Source organism: Lolium perenne, chromosome 2 (assembly GCF_019359855.2).
Source record: "Lolium perenne isolate Kyuss_39 chromosome 2, Kyuss_2.0, whole genome shotgun sequence".
Classification (NCBI taxonomy): domain Eukaryota; kingdom Viridiplantae; phylum Streptophyta; class Magnoliopsida; order Poales; family Poaceae; genus Lolium; species Lolium perenne.
The window spans coordinates 132,552,846-132,566,741 of NC_067245.2; the positions used below are offsets into that span (position 1 = coordinate 132,552,846).

Here is a 13,896-nt window from a genome sequence, read left to right on the forward strand (position 1 = left end):
TCCTTCATTTACTTCATCGGTTTCAGTTTCTGCAGGAGGGTCACCTAGCGGTGCATCAAGCACATATTGCAGGTTTCCACCTGCGAGGAGGATCCTCACATGGCGGAACCAGTCGGTGAAGTTGCTACCGTTGCTCTTAAGCTTTTCTTTCTCTAGGAACTGGTTAAAATTGATTGGGGACGCCATATCTACAACATATATTTGCAATAGTTTAGACTAAGTTTATGACAAATTGAGTTCAAATTTTAATTCAACATAATTAAAAACTAGGTGAACTCCCACTCAAAACAATATCCCTCGAATTGTCTTAGTGATCACACGAACCAAATCCACCACACCTAAGTCCGATCATCACGAGACAAGATGTAATTTCAATGGCGAACACTCAAAGTGTTCATCTTATCAATCATATGATTCATGCTCTACCTTTCGGTATCACGTGTTCGAAGACCATGTCTGTACATGCTAGGCTCGTCAAGGCCACCTTAGTATCCGCATGTGCAAAACTGACTTGCACCCGTTGTATGCACTTGTTGATTCTATCACACCCGATCATCACGAGATGCTTCGAAACGACAAGTCCTGGCAACGGTGCTACTAAGGATGAAAACTTTATTATCTTGATATTTTAGTGAGAGGGATCATCTTATAATGCTACCGTCGCGATCTAAGCAAAATAAGATGCATAAAAGGATTAACATCACATGTAGTTCATATGTGATATGATATGGCCCTTTTGTCTTTGCGCCTTTGATCTTCATCTCCAAAGCACGGACATGATCTCCATCATCAACGGGCATGATCTCCATCATCGTCGGCGTAGCATCAAGGTCAATGGCGCCGTCTTCATGATTGTTCTCCATGTAGCAACTATTACAACTACTTTGAAATACTACTCAACATGAAATTTAAAGACAACCATAAGGCTCATGTCGGTTGCCACAATACAATAATGATCATCTCATACATATTCATCATCACATTATGGCCATATCACATCACCAAACCCTGCAAAAACAAGTTAGACGTCTCTAATTTGGTTTGCATATTTTACGTGGTTTAGGGTTTTCGAGTGAGATCTAATCTACCTACGAACATGAACCACAACGGTGATACTAGTGTTGTCAATAGAAGAGTAAACTGAATCTTCACTATAGTAGGAGAGACAGACACCCGCAAAGCCTCTTATGCAATACAAGTTGCATGTCGAACGAGGAGCAAGTCTCATGAACGCGGTCATGTAAAGTTAGCCCGAGCCGCTTCATCCCACTATGCCACAACGATGCAAAGTACTCAAACTAAAGACAACATAAGCATCAACGCCCACAAAACCATTGTGTTCTACTCGTGCAACCATCTATGCATAGACACGGCTCTGATACCACTGTAGGGATTCATTGCATAGAAAACAAAAAATTTCCTACCGCGAGAACGCAATCCAAGCCAAGATGCAATCTAGAAGACGGAAGCAACGAGGGGATGAACGCGACTCACCCTTGAAGATTTCCAAAGCCTACAAGATGAGGCTATTGTTGCTGCGGTAGACGATCACTTGCCGCTTGCAAAAGCGCGTAGAAGATCTTGATGGTGCCACAATCGGGCAGCACCTCCGTACTCGGTCACACGTTCGGTGTTGATGAAGACGACGTCCTTCTCCCCGTTCCAGCGGGCAGCGGAAGTAGTAGCTCCTCCTTGAATCCGGCAGCATGACGGCGTGGTGGCGGTGGCGATGGAGAACTCCGGCGGAGCTTCGCTAAGCGTTGTGGGAGAGGTGGAGGAGAGGGGGACGGCTAGGGTTTGGGAGAGGGGGTGGCCGGCCTCTATGGGGTGCGGCCAGCTTGGTGGCTTGTGGTGGCCGGCCCCCTCCCCTTGACCCCTCATTATATAGGTGGAACCCCAAAGTGTTGGACTACAAGTCTTCGAATAAGACCCCAACCCAAAACCTTCCATGTAGTAGGGAAACCTACCTAAGGTGGGACTCCCACCCAAGTGGGATTCCCACCCTTCCATGAGGGGGGATGGCCGGCCCCCTTGGAGGAGTCCACCTTGGGCTCCCCCCTCTAGGGTTGGCCGGCCATGGGAGGTGGAGTCCCTCCGGGACTCCTCCTTCCTTAGTGATTTCTTCCGGACTTTTCTAGAACCTTCTAGAACCTTCCATAAAATCACCGGATCATTTTCAAACTTATAAAATGACTTCCTATATATGAATCTTATTCTCCGGACCATTCCGGATCTCCTCGTGATGTCCGGGATCCCATCCGAGACTTCGAACAATACTTCGAACTCCATTCCATATTCAAGTTCTACTATTACAACATCAAACCTTAAGTGTGTCACCCTACGGTTCGCGAACTATGTGGACATGGGTGAGAACTCTCTCCGACCAATAACCAATAGCGAGATCTGGAGATCCATAATGGCTCCCAAATATTCAACGATGACTTAGTGATCGAATGAACCATTCACATACGATACCAATTCCCTTTGTCACGCGATATTTTACTTGTCCGAGGTTTGATCATCGGTATCACTCTATACCTTGTTCAACCTCGTCTCCTGACAAGTACTCTTTACTCGTACCGTGGTATGTGGTCTCTTATGAACTTATTCATATGCTTGCAAGACATTAGACGACATTCCACCAAGAGGGCCCAGAGTATATCTATCCGTCATCGGGATGGACAAATCCCACTGTTGACCCATATGCCTCAACTCATACTTTCCGGATACTTAATCCCACCTTTATAACCACCCATTTACGCAGTGGCGTTTGATGTAATTAAAGTACCTTTCCGGTATAAGTGATTTACATGATCTCATGGTCGAAAGGACTAGGTAACTATGTATCGAAAGCTTATAGCAAATAACTTAATGACATGATCTTTATGCTACGCTTAATTGGGTGTGTCCATTACATCATTCATATAATGATATAACCTTGTTATTAATAACATCCAATGTTCATGATTATGAAACTAATCATCTATTAATCAACAAGCTAGTTAAGAGGCTTACTAGGGACTTCATTGTTGTTTACATATCACACATGTATCAATGTTTCGGTTAATACAATTATAGCATGGTATATAAACATTTATCATAAACATAAAGATATACAATAACCACTTTTATTATTGCCTCTTGGGCATATCTCCAACACATATTCCCAACAATGAAGGCGGGCCCAGCTTAGAGAAATCCACTTTTTGGCCATAGCCCCGACAATAGCGCCTTTGCCGGTGCCACGCCCGAGGGTTTTGTTGTTTCCGATGAAACGGTTGTTTCCCTGATTGACTAAGTGTGGGCTACAAATTTTGTCTCCAATGCCGAGGGAAGCTAAAGAACCCAATTCGAAGATTGCGGCAAGCCCCGTCCTCCGCGTGGGAGCCCTGATAGGTCCCAGGAAGGCACTAGAAACCCCTTTGCCGGGAAGGAAACATCAGCCTCGATGCACCTCACTAGGCCCCCGGAAAATAAATGTCACAAGTGAGTCAGCCACGACCACTTTATGGCTTGGACTGGACACGATAAAAAAAGATAACATTGCACAGAGTCTGAGCCCTCTGCGGTGCAAGTATCACCATCCAGGACACCGTGTATGCTTTGCCCCTCATGTGTATAAAGCAACACGAGAGACAGCTGAAGATCCAATTGTATCCTAAGCATAATTGGATAGCTAGGCCAGTGTAGGTGCCCTCCTAGCGGCCTAACATGGCAGGGAATGACAAAACTGACATTAAAGCCCGAAGACCAAGACCAAGGAACAAGACAAGACACTAGTGCAGTCTCATCCCGTATCAATCCCCCATGCCATTGTGGGGCAATCAGTTGAAAGAAGCGTGGGATTCTAGGCCACTATGGCATCCCCTTCCGCTATAAAAGAAGGACCATGCTAGATACTGAGCTCTTCACGGACTGAGAGTGTAATCTAGGACTCCCAGCAAGGGGTGCCACCTTTATAACCCACACGCTTGTTCATACTCCGACGAGCAATACAATCAGATAACCGGGAAGTAGGGTTGTTAGCCTCTAGGTGGCCTGAACCTAGGTAAACCATTTTGTGTCTTTGCAGGAATACTAAGATCAAGAGCATACTTGTGGCCCACTCCCGAACAACTAAAGAGGGTAGGAATACCACTTATGTCCTTTTCCCCACTCACGACAAGCATTTTCTATGAAGAAATCTAAGGGGAGCTCTACAATACTTCCATTGACGGCACTAATAGCAAAGGAGGCAACAAATGGATAAGGGCCAAAGAAATTCGGCATGCATTTTTATGTTCATGAAATCAACCTTGTCTTATAAGAAATTACAGTAAAATAACAACCAGAACGACTGTGTTGTGTTGTCAAAAGCTAAACATACTATTGAGCTCCGAATACAAAATTTAGGAAATTAAAATATACATTATACAATTTTATAAATTAAACTTAGCTATCATAGTTTCAAAAAGAAATGAGTGGAAAGATACACCTATTATGAATTACAAAAAAACCATAAATATTTTCGACAATGCACCATATATCAGGCCAATAAATATCACAGTTCAGAAATCATCTTCGGCGGCGCTTGCAGCACTTAGATCCACGCTAAGATCAATGGTCTGATAAAATGGGATATTGATTAGAATTAGCAGCGGGATATAAGATCAAGACTGAGTAAAAAAAAAAAGTATCTTTACTCCTAGCATTAATCTGTTTCCTTCAGTTATACTCTGAGATTCGTCATAAGCATTTTGAAATTTTGATGTAATCCGCTTATCGTTTTTTGCTTCTAATATCTCAGATTTTTGCACCTTGCCTGGGGCTGCTTGTATCGGGTGCAAGATTTGTATGCCCATCCGTTAGTTAGTTGAACTGAACACCAGTGGACACATTAATTACACACCCATTCCAAGCAAGTAGTGACAATTGTTTAGGTCCGCTTAGGCCCACTGTAGTCCTCTTCCCTAGAAATAGTTAGTACTACAAATACTTTATATGGCGACACTGAACCATGACAAATCTGACATTGGTCATTCCTACTTAAATTCTACAGGATTGAATCTGCGTCAAAGGTTGTTTGATTATGTCATACGGAAAATAAATGAAGCTTTCCAATAGGTTGGAGTCCTTGGAAAGTTCCTATGAATTGCAGTGCAAATAAATCCTTGGAAGGTCTAGCTAGGATCATACAATCAATCAAAACTAGCGTCGGAATTTCCTAGTGATCCCAATCATCCTATGGAAATTCTTTTAGTCAAAGAGGCCCTATAGTCGGTATAGAACTAGACCATGATAAAAATTAGTATCCGTAACTCAATATAATGAAAACATAAAAAATGGCGACCTTACTCCACTGCAGAGATTGCACAAAGGTTTTCATAAAAAAGTGTACCTTTCCAGTGATCTTAGTATACAGGGAAAGAACATCCATCACAGTGGACTCGAAGTGTGTTGTGGCATCATAACTCTGAAACAAATTAATTTGGGATACATTGCAATTATCTTTAAGATATCTTTTGTGTTTGCTAAATCTTGAAAACAAGAACAATCGCTACTTGCGCAAATACTTACTGTTGATATAAAACAATTGTCTGAAGATGGGTCATTAGCAGGTTCATATCGGTCATATGTGTCGATAAATAACTCATCCACTGGCCCAAGAAGATCAATTCCTGGCTTCAGTTCTGCCTCTGGTTTTTCACTTTCTGCTTGTGCTGACACGAATGCAATGAACTTTCCCTTTGATGCAACATTGTGAGAGTAGGAACAACAGAAAACATACCTGATATATATGATGAGTTAAAAATTGTAGTTTAAATCACCGATAAAAATTGAACAAAATGAGCAATAATTTATGGAATACTTGCATGTCTGATTTGCGTCCAAGTTGCTTTTGCGGTATTATGATCTGTACTGAGTGAGATTCAGCAGTATTTGGAATCGGATGGCTCATGATAGCAATTGCACGAAAAACTTTTCCAACCTTTTTCACCTGTTATTAGAGCAGAAAATTATCATCAGTTGCAAAACTTCCTTTTACACCCCATGTTTCCTTTTTAAACTTTACTATAAGATGTTGATCTACAATTACTTTTCCTTCTGTAAAATTTCTGCATAAATAATTTTGTACCCTATTTAAATAGTCTTACAGAATGCATGGCATAATGGAAGCCACAAAAGAGATAATCACTGGGACAATGCTCCATATATCATCTGTTTGTTCAGATAATGGAAAAGGATGGTTTTACCTTCCCAGGGAGGTACGACGGATCACACACAACTTTCTTGCATTTTGCAGTCTCACCTTCAGACGTAACACCACAAACTTTACCTTCACCATCGAATTCGACCTGAATACACAAATTGTTTCACCGGTTATATATTTACCATTGGAATGAGGTAACTGTAATCCAAGGGGAAGAGAAGTTCTGTTTGATTGTACCAAAGGATTTTTCTATGAGGTATGACATAATGTTTTTTTTCCATAGGATTTGCACTACAAGATTACTATAGGATTAGTTCCTATGGGATATGTTCCTATGAATCAAACAACTAGCATAGGAAAAATTCCCATAGGATCAAAATCCTACACTATTCCTATGCAAATAATATGAATCAAAGGAGCCCTTATTGGGTTTTGCCACAGAATGTGATCTTCAACCGATGAAAGTTTTATCCCGTTGGTCACAAGGTTTCCATTCTGAAACTATAAACATCATTATTCCTCTAAATTTATTACTGTATTGTGCACATAAACCCTAGTGCTTTGCTGCTTTGTCTCTATATTGTATCATAATGTTGTCTTATGCAACAGTTTATTCGGTGTCACCATTAGACTTCCAAAATTACCGGAGGATCGATATTTGAAATGCTATTGTTTTCCAAACCATCACTTTACCTTGCAATCTGGCTTATTCAACATGTAAGTCCCACCATACACCGCACTAAGCCTTGCGAAACCCTGTATGAAGCAAAGTAAATTAAAAAATCAAATAACTATGACTTTATTATTTTTCGGAACCAGATAAGAAAAGCATTCACAAGCATTGACCTGTGGTAGCTCCCCTAAGCCATAAAGAGGATAAATATAGGGTGAGCTTCCTTGAAAACGAGCAACTGATTCCGCATAAAGCTGCAATAGTTGAAAAATGTTCAGATAGAAATCAATAGAGATGGCCTAACACCAAAAGTAATCTATATATATATATATATATATATATAATTATATAGAATGAAAAATTAACGTGGAGCAAGTGTACGTACAAAATATCTAGAGTTTTTAAAAGTATTTACGCTGGAGGCCACTTAGGTTGCTGACAAGCATGTTCCCTAGTGGTGTTTTCCAGTTAAGATTACTCAGTGAACTACAATGTTTTTGTCCTTGACCGCAGACATCCCAACTTAGTGTTTTTTCAGTTTGTATACACTGAAAGTGATTGTTTAATCCAGGCAGGAATTATGAAGTTAGTATGTCAGGACCTAGTTTGAGCAAGGCTGGTTTTGAAGTTTTCAGTAGGTTCCGGAGGCAGTGTGCAGCCGGCGATGCGAAGCAGACGAGGCGTGGCGGCGGTGGGGCGAGGCAGCTTGCTGCAACGGCGGCGCCCGTGTGCACGCGGACTCAGATGGGCTTGAACGGGCCCAGATGGGCTCGTGTGGGCCATGCCCTCTGGTCGCGCCGGTTCGGCTCTGCATCTGCGGAGGGCTGGCCTCAGGGCGGTCCTCCTGCGACGGCGGTGGTGGCCGGAGTTCCTCCGGTGGCGGCAACGACCTAACGATCAGACCATCTCGGTCTCGTCCCTAGTTCGTGCTGGGCAGCTGCTGCGGTGGGTCTTTGGTGGGCTTCGCTCTCCTCCATCGGCTAGTTTCTGATTCCCGTGGTGGTGGTTCAGGCCGGCATCTTCTGGCTCGGTGAAAACCTTGCTCGGTGCACCCGATGCTGACCACGGTGACGCCTGCGGGCGCCATTTTCCTCCTTGTAGGCGTGTTCTTGGGTCTGGCTGTTCTTCCCCTCGACGCTAGGGCCCTAGGTCTGCATGTCAGACCGGGCAGCGGCGGCGCTACCACATCATTTCCCTTCTTGAAGGCGCTGCTTTGGCGGCGAGGAGTGTCCCAATGTGGCACTCGGAGGTGGTGGCCTTGCCGGTGTTGGCTACTGCTCAAGGTGTGAGTCTCCGGGGCGCAATGTACGCCATCGCCAACACTCTCCAGTCGACTCATTTCCAATTTCGGCCACACCCTGCCACTTGCTCGCTTCATCTTCTAGGCGCCTGTAGTGGTACGTTGGTCTGGGCAACTTGGGTTGGTGGTCATGTTGTGGTGGTTGTTGGGCGTTGGCTGTGACGCGGTCTGGGGAGTCTGTGCCCTGCCTCCTCGCCATTCTTGGGTTGAGGTTGGGCAAGGCGATCGTGTCGTTGTTGTAGGAGTGCGTTGTAAGCCGATAGGCATGTGTGGTGTTGTAGCCGTTCTATGGCGTTTTCTTGTCAGCTTAATACAATGACGCGCACTCCGTTGTGGGTTCTCGAAAAAAGTAGGTAAAAGAATCAGAAAACGCGAAGTTTATATTTTGTACTTATATTATTTTCAGGAGGTATCTAAAATATTAATGCAGGCTTTTGTTGTCAGCAATACTCGCCTTCATCCGCTTCACAGTTTCAATTGCAGGTTCTGACAGGTAGCTATCCTCCTTATAAAGAGCGACCGCATGACCAATGAAGTCTATTGTATTATCATCCAATCCGTATTTTCTGAAACACGTAAGTGGGACCAAAGGGAATCATTAAATTGAGTCATAATCAAGCGCTATATCTTCAGATTCTGGAAACATATAAAATGCACCTGAATAAAATTTAAGAATAGTATGTTTAACAATTTCAAAAGGAAAATGAATGCTAGTAGGATAACACTTGAAGGAACTTTTGATACTAGATTGCCCTAACTTTATGCCTCTCTGAATACCATGAAGGAACATATGATACTATATGGATGGGGTTTATGAGGATAAACGAGTCCAATTCGAGCGAGTTAGACCAGGCTCAGCTCAGCTCATACAAATATTCAAGCGAGCTAATACTGAGTCGAGTTAAAGGTTGAGATGTAAAAGTTAGTTCGTATACAGCTTGCAACCATCTTGAGTCGATCTCGAGCTAGTTCGAGCTAAGAAAAGATAATATTTTTTAAAATTCTGCTTGCTTATGAAAGGAACAAAAATACCATCCACAATATATAGAAGGAATAAATAAACTGAAAGAATAGACATATCTGCATGTTGTCTTTTCTTTCAGTTTCGATGGTGTTCCAATGGGGTGAAGTTTACATTATTCATGCGCATGTTGATGTGGCAACAAATAAATTAAAATGGAATATCATTATTCCATCTTTATTGAACCGAGTAAGAAACTGAAGTTCTAGTTCCCTTGTTGGCGTGCATGCACAATTTATGGAATACAATTTGGTTCATTAAAAAGCATCACCTAACTTGTACTATTACCCAAGAAATCAAAACTGCAAACATAAGTTACTTTCAAAAACATCATGTTTCCAGGGGTGGCTTTTAATTAAATTGACAAGTCAGGCATGTCATCAACTACTCTTCTTTAATGAGAACGAAAAGCTAAAGGGGCAACAATAAAGATGGGTACCCACGAGATAAGTTCTTTACTGGTCATTTTGTTTAGGTCCAACCCCTTGTGAGTACTTGGGTCATTTTCCTTGTAATCTTGGACATAAAGGAAGAATTTCCCTGCTCTTCGCTTCTCAAATAGCCCCATCAATGGAGACTTGAGAGCTTCCATGTCAGTAGAGGGAACCTTGTGGATCTGGAACGAACATAATGGATAGAGAAATGTTTTAGATGAAATGTCTTGAATGCATGATAGGGTGTGTTTGCATGAGAAAGAGGGTTAAACCTTTCCCTTGTTGAAAACATAGCTTCCATCCACAGCTTTAAAGGACAAATACTTGGTAACACCAGTATGAATGAGTACACGGACCAAAGCACCATTTGCCATCATAAACTAGTGAGAATAGCATAGTGATGTTCGTAAGGAGGTGATGTCACAGTCGTTGTTCAAAAGAGCAGTATTCAAAATATTTATCCGTGAGACAAGTTAAAAAAAAAGAACTCACTCCATTGACTTTGGTTTCAAAGTAATGTCTATCCATTGCATAAACGATGGATATCTCCGAAGAGGAGCTATGTAACGTGGAATAGGAACAGACCTTTGGAACCATGTCTACATTGTAGTCTCTGCTGGCACCTATGTTTGCAGGGGGTGTAGCGTCACCCTTGAACCTTTTCCAGAGCTGCGAATCACAACATAAGTTACCCCAATGTTTCAGAGAGTTCAATTAGATCACAAGACAGAGATAAGTAATTCCTGATTTATCATCTGCATTTGCTAAAATATCAGGTGCGCCATTCTCGGGGCCAGAAAACGCATCACAGAAAGCAATGAACAAAGGAAGTGAAGACACGTCACCTGGTTGAGATTGAGCGATGTGGAGTCTCCACCATAATAGTCATTCCTGTCCATGTGCAGCACCTGATTTCACACAAAATTGAGACATTTTCTCATAATTGCCAGAAAACATGTCTCCCATTAGATCTAATAACGCGAACCCAGCAGCTCTACCAGCAAATACGAAAATGCCTTGTCTAATACGATCGTGCCTACCAATACGGTTACGACTAGTGACACACAGTATATATAATCAGATCAAGACGCAATTTACAATTCAGAATCAAAAAAGAACAAGACCCGTGGGAACCGCCCACCCTTTTAATACATGAGAAAAATGTACTACCTCTGTCCATAAATAGATGCCAAAAATTTGTCTAAATTTGAATGTATCTAGACACGATTTAGTGTATAGATACATTCGAATTTAAATAAATCTTTGGCATCTATTTATGGACGGAGGGAGTACAACATTTGAAAATACATTTCAGTTTAAATAGACGGAATTGGATCCAAACGGCATGCATGCAGAAACAAAAACTGGAAACGTTAATTTCTGCACCTAAGACCTCCAATCCAAGATCAATATATCTAGGCATGGCAACGAGATGGGAAGAAATGAGAGCAATGGCCGCAAGGCCGCCTCACCTTGAGTCGATCGACGGAGAGGAGGCCGCTGAGGATGCACTCCTTGAGACCCGTTCCCAGCACGATCATATCGTACTCCACGTCCATTGCGTGCACAAGCCGATCTGCTCCGCCCCTGTAGAGGGTTCGAGAGGGTGTGAGAGAGGTGTCGTGTGATGCGTCTCCAACACCACAAGTATCGCATAGATGTTCGGGAGAAGGGACGGCAAGTTCGTGGGGTAGCAGAGGAGTGATGTGAATGCCCCGACATGGTCTATTGATGGCCCAAGAAAAATGGGGAGGGTGCCAAGCAATGGATCGACACATGTACCGCTTGACTCGCTCGCCAGATTTGTTTCGCTCCAAATCTAATTATTGCCTGGGGACTGTGTATTTTTAGGCGGTGCTCTGGATCTGTCGCATACTCGCATAGTCGCATCACATCGCCATGTGACGACTCTCCTTGCGTTGCCCCCGTTGACCGGTCCTGGAGAGAGTGAAACTGGCAAACAGAAGCCCATCGGTCAAAATTTCCCCATTCTCCACCCCACTCGAACACATCCGCGCCATCCATTTTTTACAGGGCCTGCTTTTCTGAGGCGTGGGAGCCAGGGGCAAAATCGACTTTTCACCTCGCTTGCCGTACGTGCGTGGCGACCAGCGACGCGCCGCCGGGTACCATCGCTACAGCCGCCGGCGTCTCCATGGGCAAGGAAGCCCCTATAGGCCTCCCTCATCGCCACCCAGGACCTTATCCTCTCCCTTACCCCTCCCTTCTTTCTCCTTGTCTCTCCCGGGGCGTGGCGGCGGACGGCTGAGGATTTTCTTGATTAGTTGATGCACAGTATGCAAGAACCTGCTTGAGAGAGATTTTTTCTTAGATCTCCTATCAAGAGCCTGCTTTGAGTAACCTTGTTAGAGCATCTCCAACAGGCGCGCTATATAGACCGCGCGGCAAAAAAACTACCGATTTGGCGCGCGCGGGAGGGAATGAGGCGCTCCAGCAGGCGCGGTAAACGGCGCGGCGCTGTAAAAATTTAGGGCGCGCGGCGTTTTGCACAAAAGGGAGCGGCATATCTGGCGCGTCGGCTACAGCGCGCGGCAACGCTCGTCCAAGCGCGAAAAGCCAACGGCTGGAAAATTCCTCCCCCCCGCGCCCGCGCCCTCATTTCCCCACCTACCGCCGGCGCGAAATCCAGCCGCCGCCGGTCGATTCCGCGGCCGCCCCCGCTTCTGCGCGCCGCCGCGCCGTAGATCCGCGTCGCCCGTACCTCCTCCGGGCAGCAGCGGGCGCTCCGCCGCACTGTGCCGCTCGCGCCGCCGCCAGCGACAAGTTGTACTCGGCACTCCTTCTCCGCGGCGCGCCGCCGTCGCGTTCTCCTCCGCTCAGGCGTCGCCATGTCGTCCTCGTCGTCCTCGAGCTTGCTAGCAACATGGCGCGCCCATGGTGCTCGCCCATTTGCTCGCAAGGTATGAACCTCCGCCGGCCGGCCGGCCTCTATTAGTCGCCAATTATCTACAATAGCATAGTGAAGTAATTTTATATATATGTTTCTAGAGTTCATCATATGATTCATCGGATGACGAGTTCGACCAAGAAGAAGAGGAGAACATATCAATACTATTAGCATACCGCGCCGTTAAGAGGCCAAAATTTGGTGGATCGGTGTTCGGTAGACAGAAGTTGTGGAGAGAAAGGATTGAAGGGCATGAGAAGTTGATGCGGTCGTATTTCAATGAGAATCCGATTTTCCCCGAAAGCTATTTTCGGCGGCGTTTCCGGATGAGTCTCAACTTGTTCAAGCACATTGCAACGGAGGTCACCAAATATGATCGCTTCTTTGAGCAAAGGAGGAATGCCGCCGGAGAACTTGGTCATAGCACATATCAAAAGGTGACCGCCGCCTTGCGTATGTTGGCATATGGTATACCAGCGGATCTAGTTGATGATCATTTGGCCATGGGAGAGAGCACTTCTATCTTGTGTGTGAAGCGCTTTGTCGTTGCAATTGTCAATGTCTTTGGCTCCACATACTTGAGAGCCCCCAATGCTCAAGACACGGCAAGACTTTTGGAGATCAACGCCAACCGGGGGTTTCCCGGTATGCTTGGTTCCATTGATTGTATGCATTGGAGTTGGAAGAATTGTCCAGCGGCATGGCATGGACAATTCAAAGGCTACAAGAAGGATGCCACCATAGTACTTGAAGCGGTGGCCGACCAAGAGACTTGGATATGGCATGCTTTCTTTGGAATGCCCGGATCTTGCAATGACATCAATGTTCTTCAACGGTCACCACTAATGACAAGACTTGCAATGCGGGAAGGTCCATTGGTGGAGTTTAAAGCAAATGGCCACAAGTACAACTATGGCTACTTCCTCGCCGACGGCATATATCCAAGGTGGCAAACATTTGTGAAGCCAATTATTCAACCAAGAGGTAAGAAGCAAACCCAATTCCACAATGCACAAGCGGCGGCTAGGAAAGATGTAGAGAGAGCATTTGGGATTTTGCAAGCCCAATTTGCCATTGTTAGAGGACCGGCTAGATTTTGGGATCAAGAATGCCTTTGGTATATCATGACCGCGTGTGTAATCATGCACAACATGATTATAGAGGATGATCGCGGAAAAGATGTGGATCATACCCACTACGACTTGATGGGGTTCCCGTGCAAGTGAGGAGATCCGCACATAGGATTGCCCGATTCATTGCCTCATACCATGCCATTCGGTGCAACGACACACATGATGAGTTTCAAAAAGATCTCATGGAAGAATGGTGGAATTGGAATGGACAACAATAGTTGCATATTTGTTGTATTT

The 13,896-nt window shown here is 44.5% G+C and overlaps 1 protein-coding gene across 1 annotated transcript; it reads right to left on the reverse strand.

The window, feature by feature from the left end:
• Positions 1 to 4,242: 4,242 nt before the first annotated feature.
• LOC127333441 (guanosine nucleotide diphosphate dissociation inhibitor 2) lies at positions 4,243 to 11,396 on the reverse strand. The gene is made up of 13 exons (XM_051359827.2): positions 11,091 to 11,396; positions 10,464 to 10,526; positions 10,204 to 10,287; positions 9,891 to 9,998; positions 9,628 to 9,800; positions 8,618 to 8,729; positions 7,037 to 7,117; positions 6,884 to 6,946; positions 6,234 to 6,335; positions 5,853 to 5,977; positions 5,557 to 5,767; positions 5,378 to 5,452; positions 4,243 to 4,604 (listed from the first exon to the last, which is right to left on the reverse strand). The coding sequence occupies exons 1-13, from the start codon at positions 11,394 to 11,396 to the stop codon at positions 4,548 to 4,550; spliced, it is 1,560 nt and encodes a 519-aa protein (XP_051215787.2). The 3' UTR covers positions 4,243 to 4,547.
• Between the last annotated feature and the right edge of the window lie 2,500 nt (positions 11,397 to 13,896).

Bases quoted from the DNA above. Each gene is read 5' to 3' on its own strand.
- LOC127333441 (XM_051359827.2), bottom strand. From the start codon at position 11,396: ATGTGTCGATCCATTGCTTGGCACCCTCCCCATTTTTCTTGGGCCATC. The intron at 9,999-10,203 runs GTCTGTTCCTAT...TATTCTCACTAG, and splicing joins ATGTAGACATGGTTCCAAAG to TTTATGATGGCAAATGGTGC. The intron at 7,118-8,617 runs GCGAGTATTGCT...CAACTATTGCAG, and splicing joins AAACTGTGAAGCGGATGAAG to CTTTATGCGGAATCAGTTGC.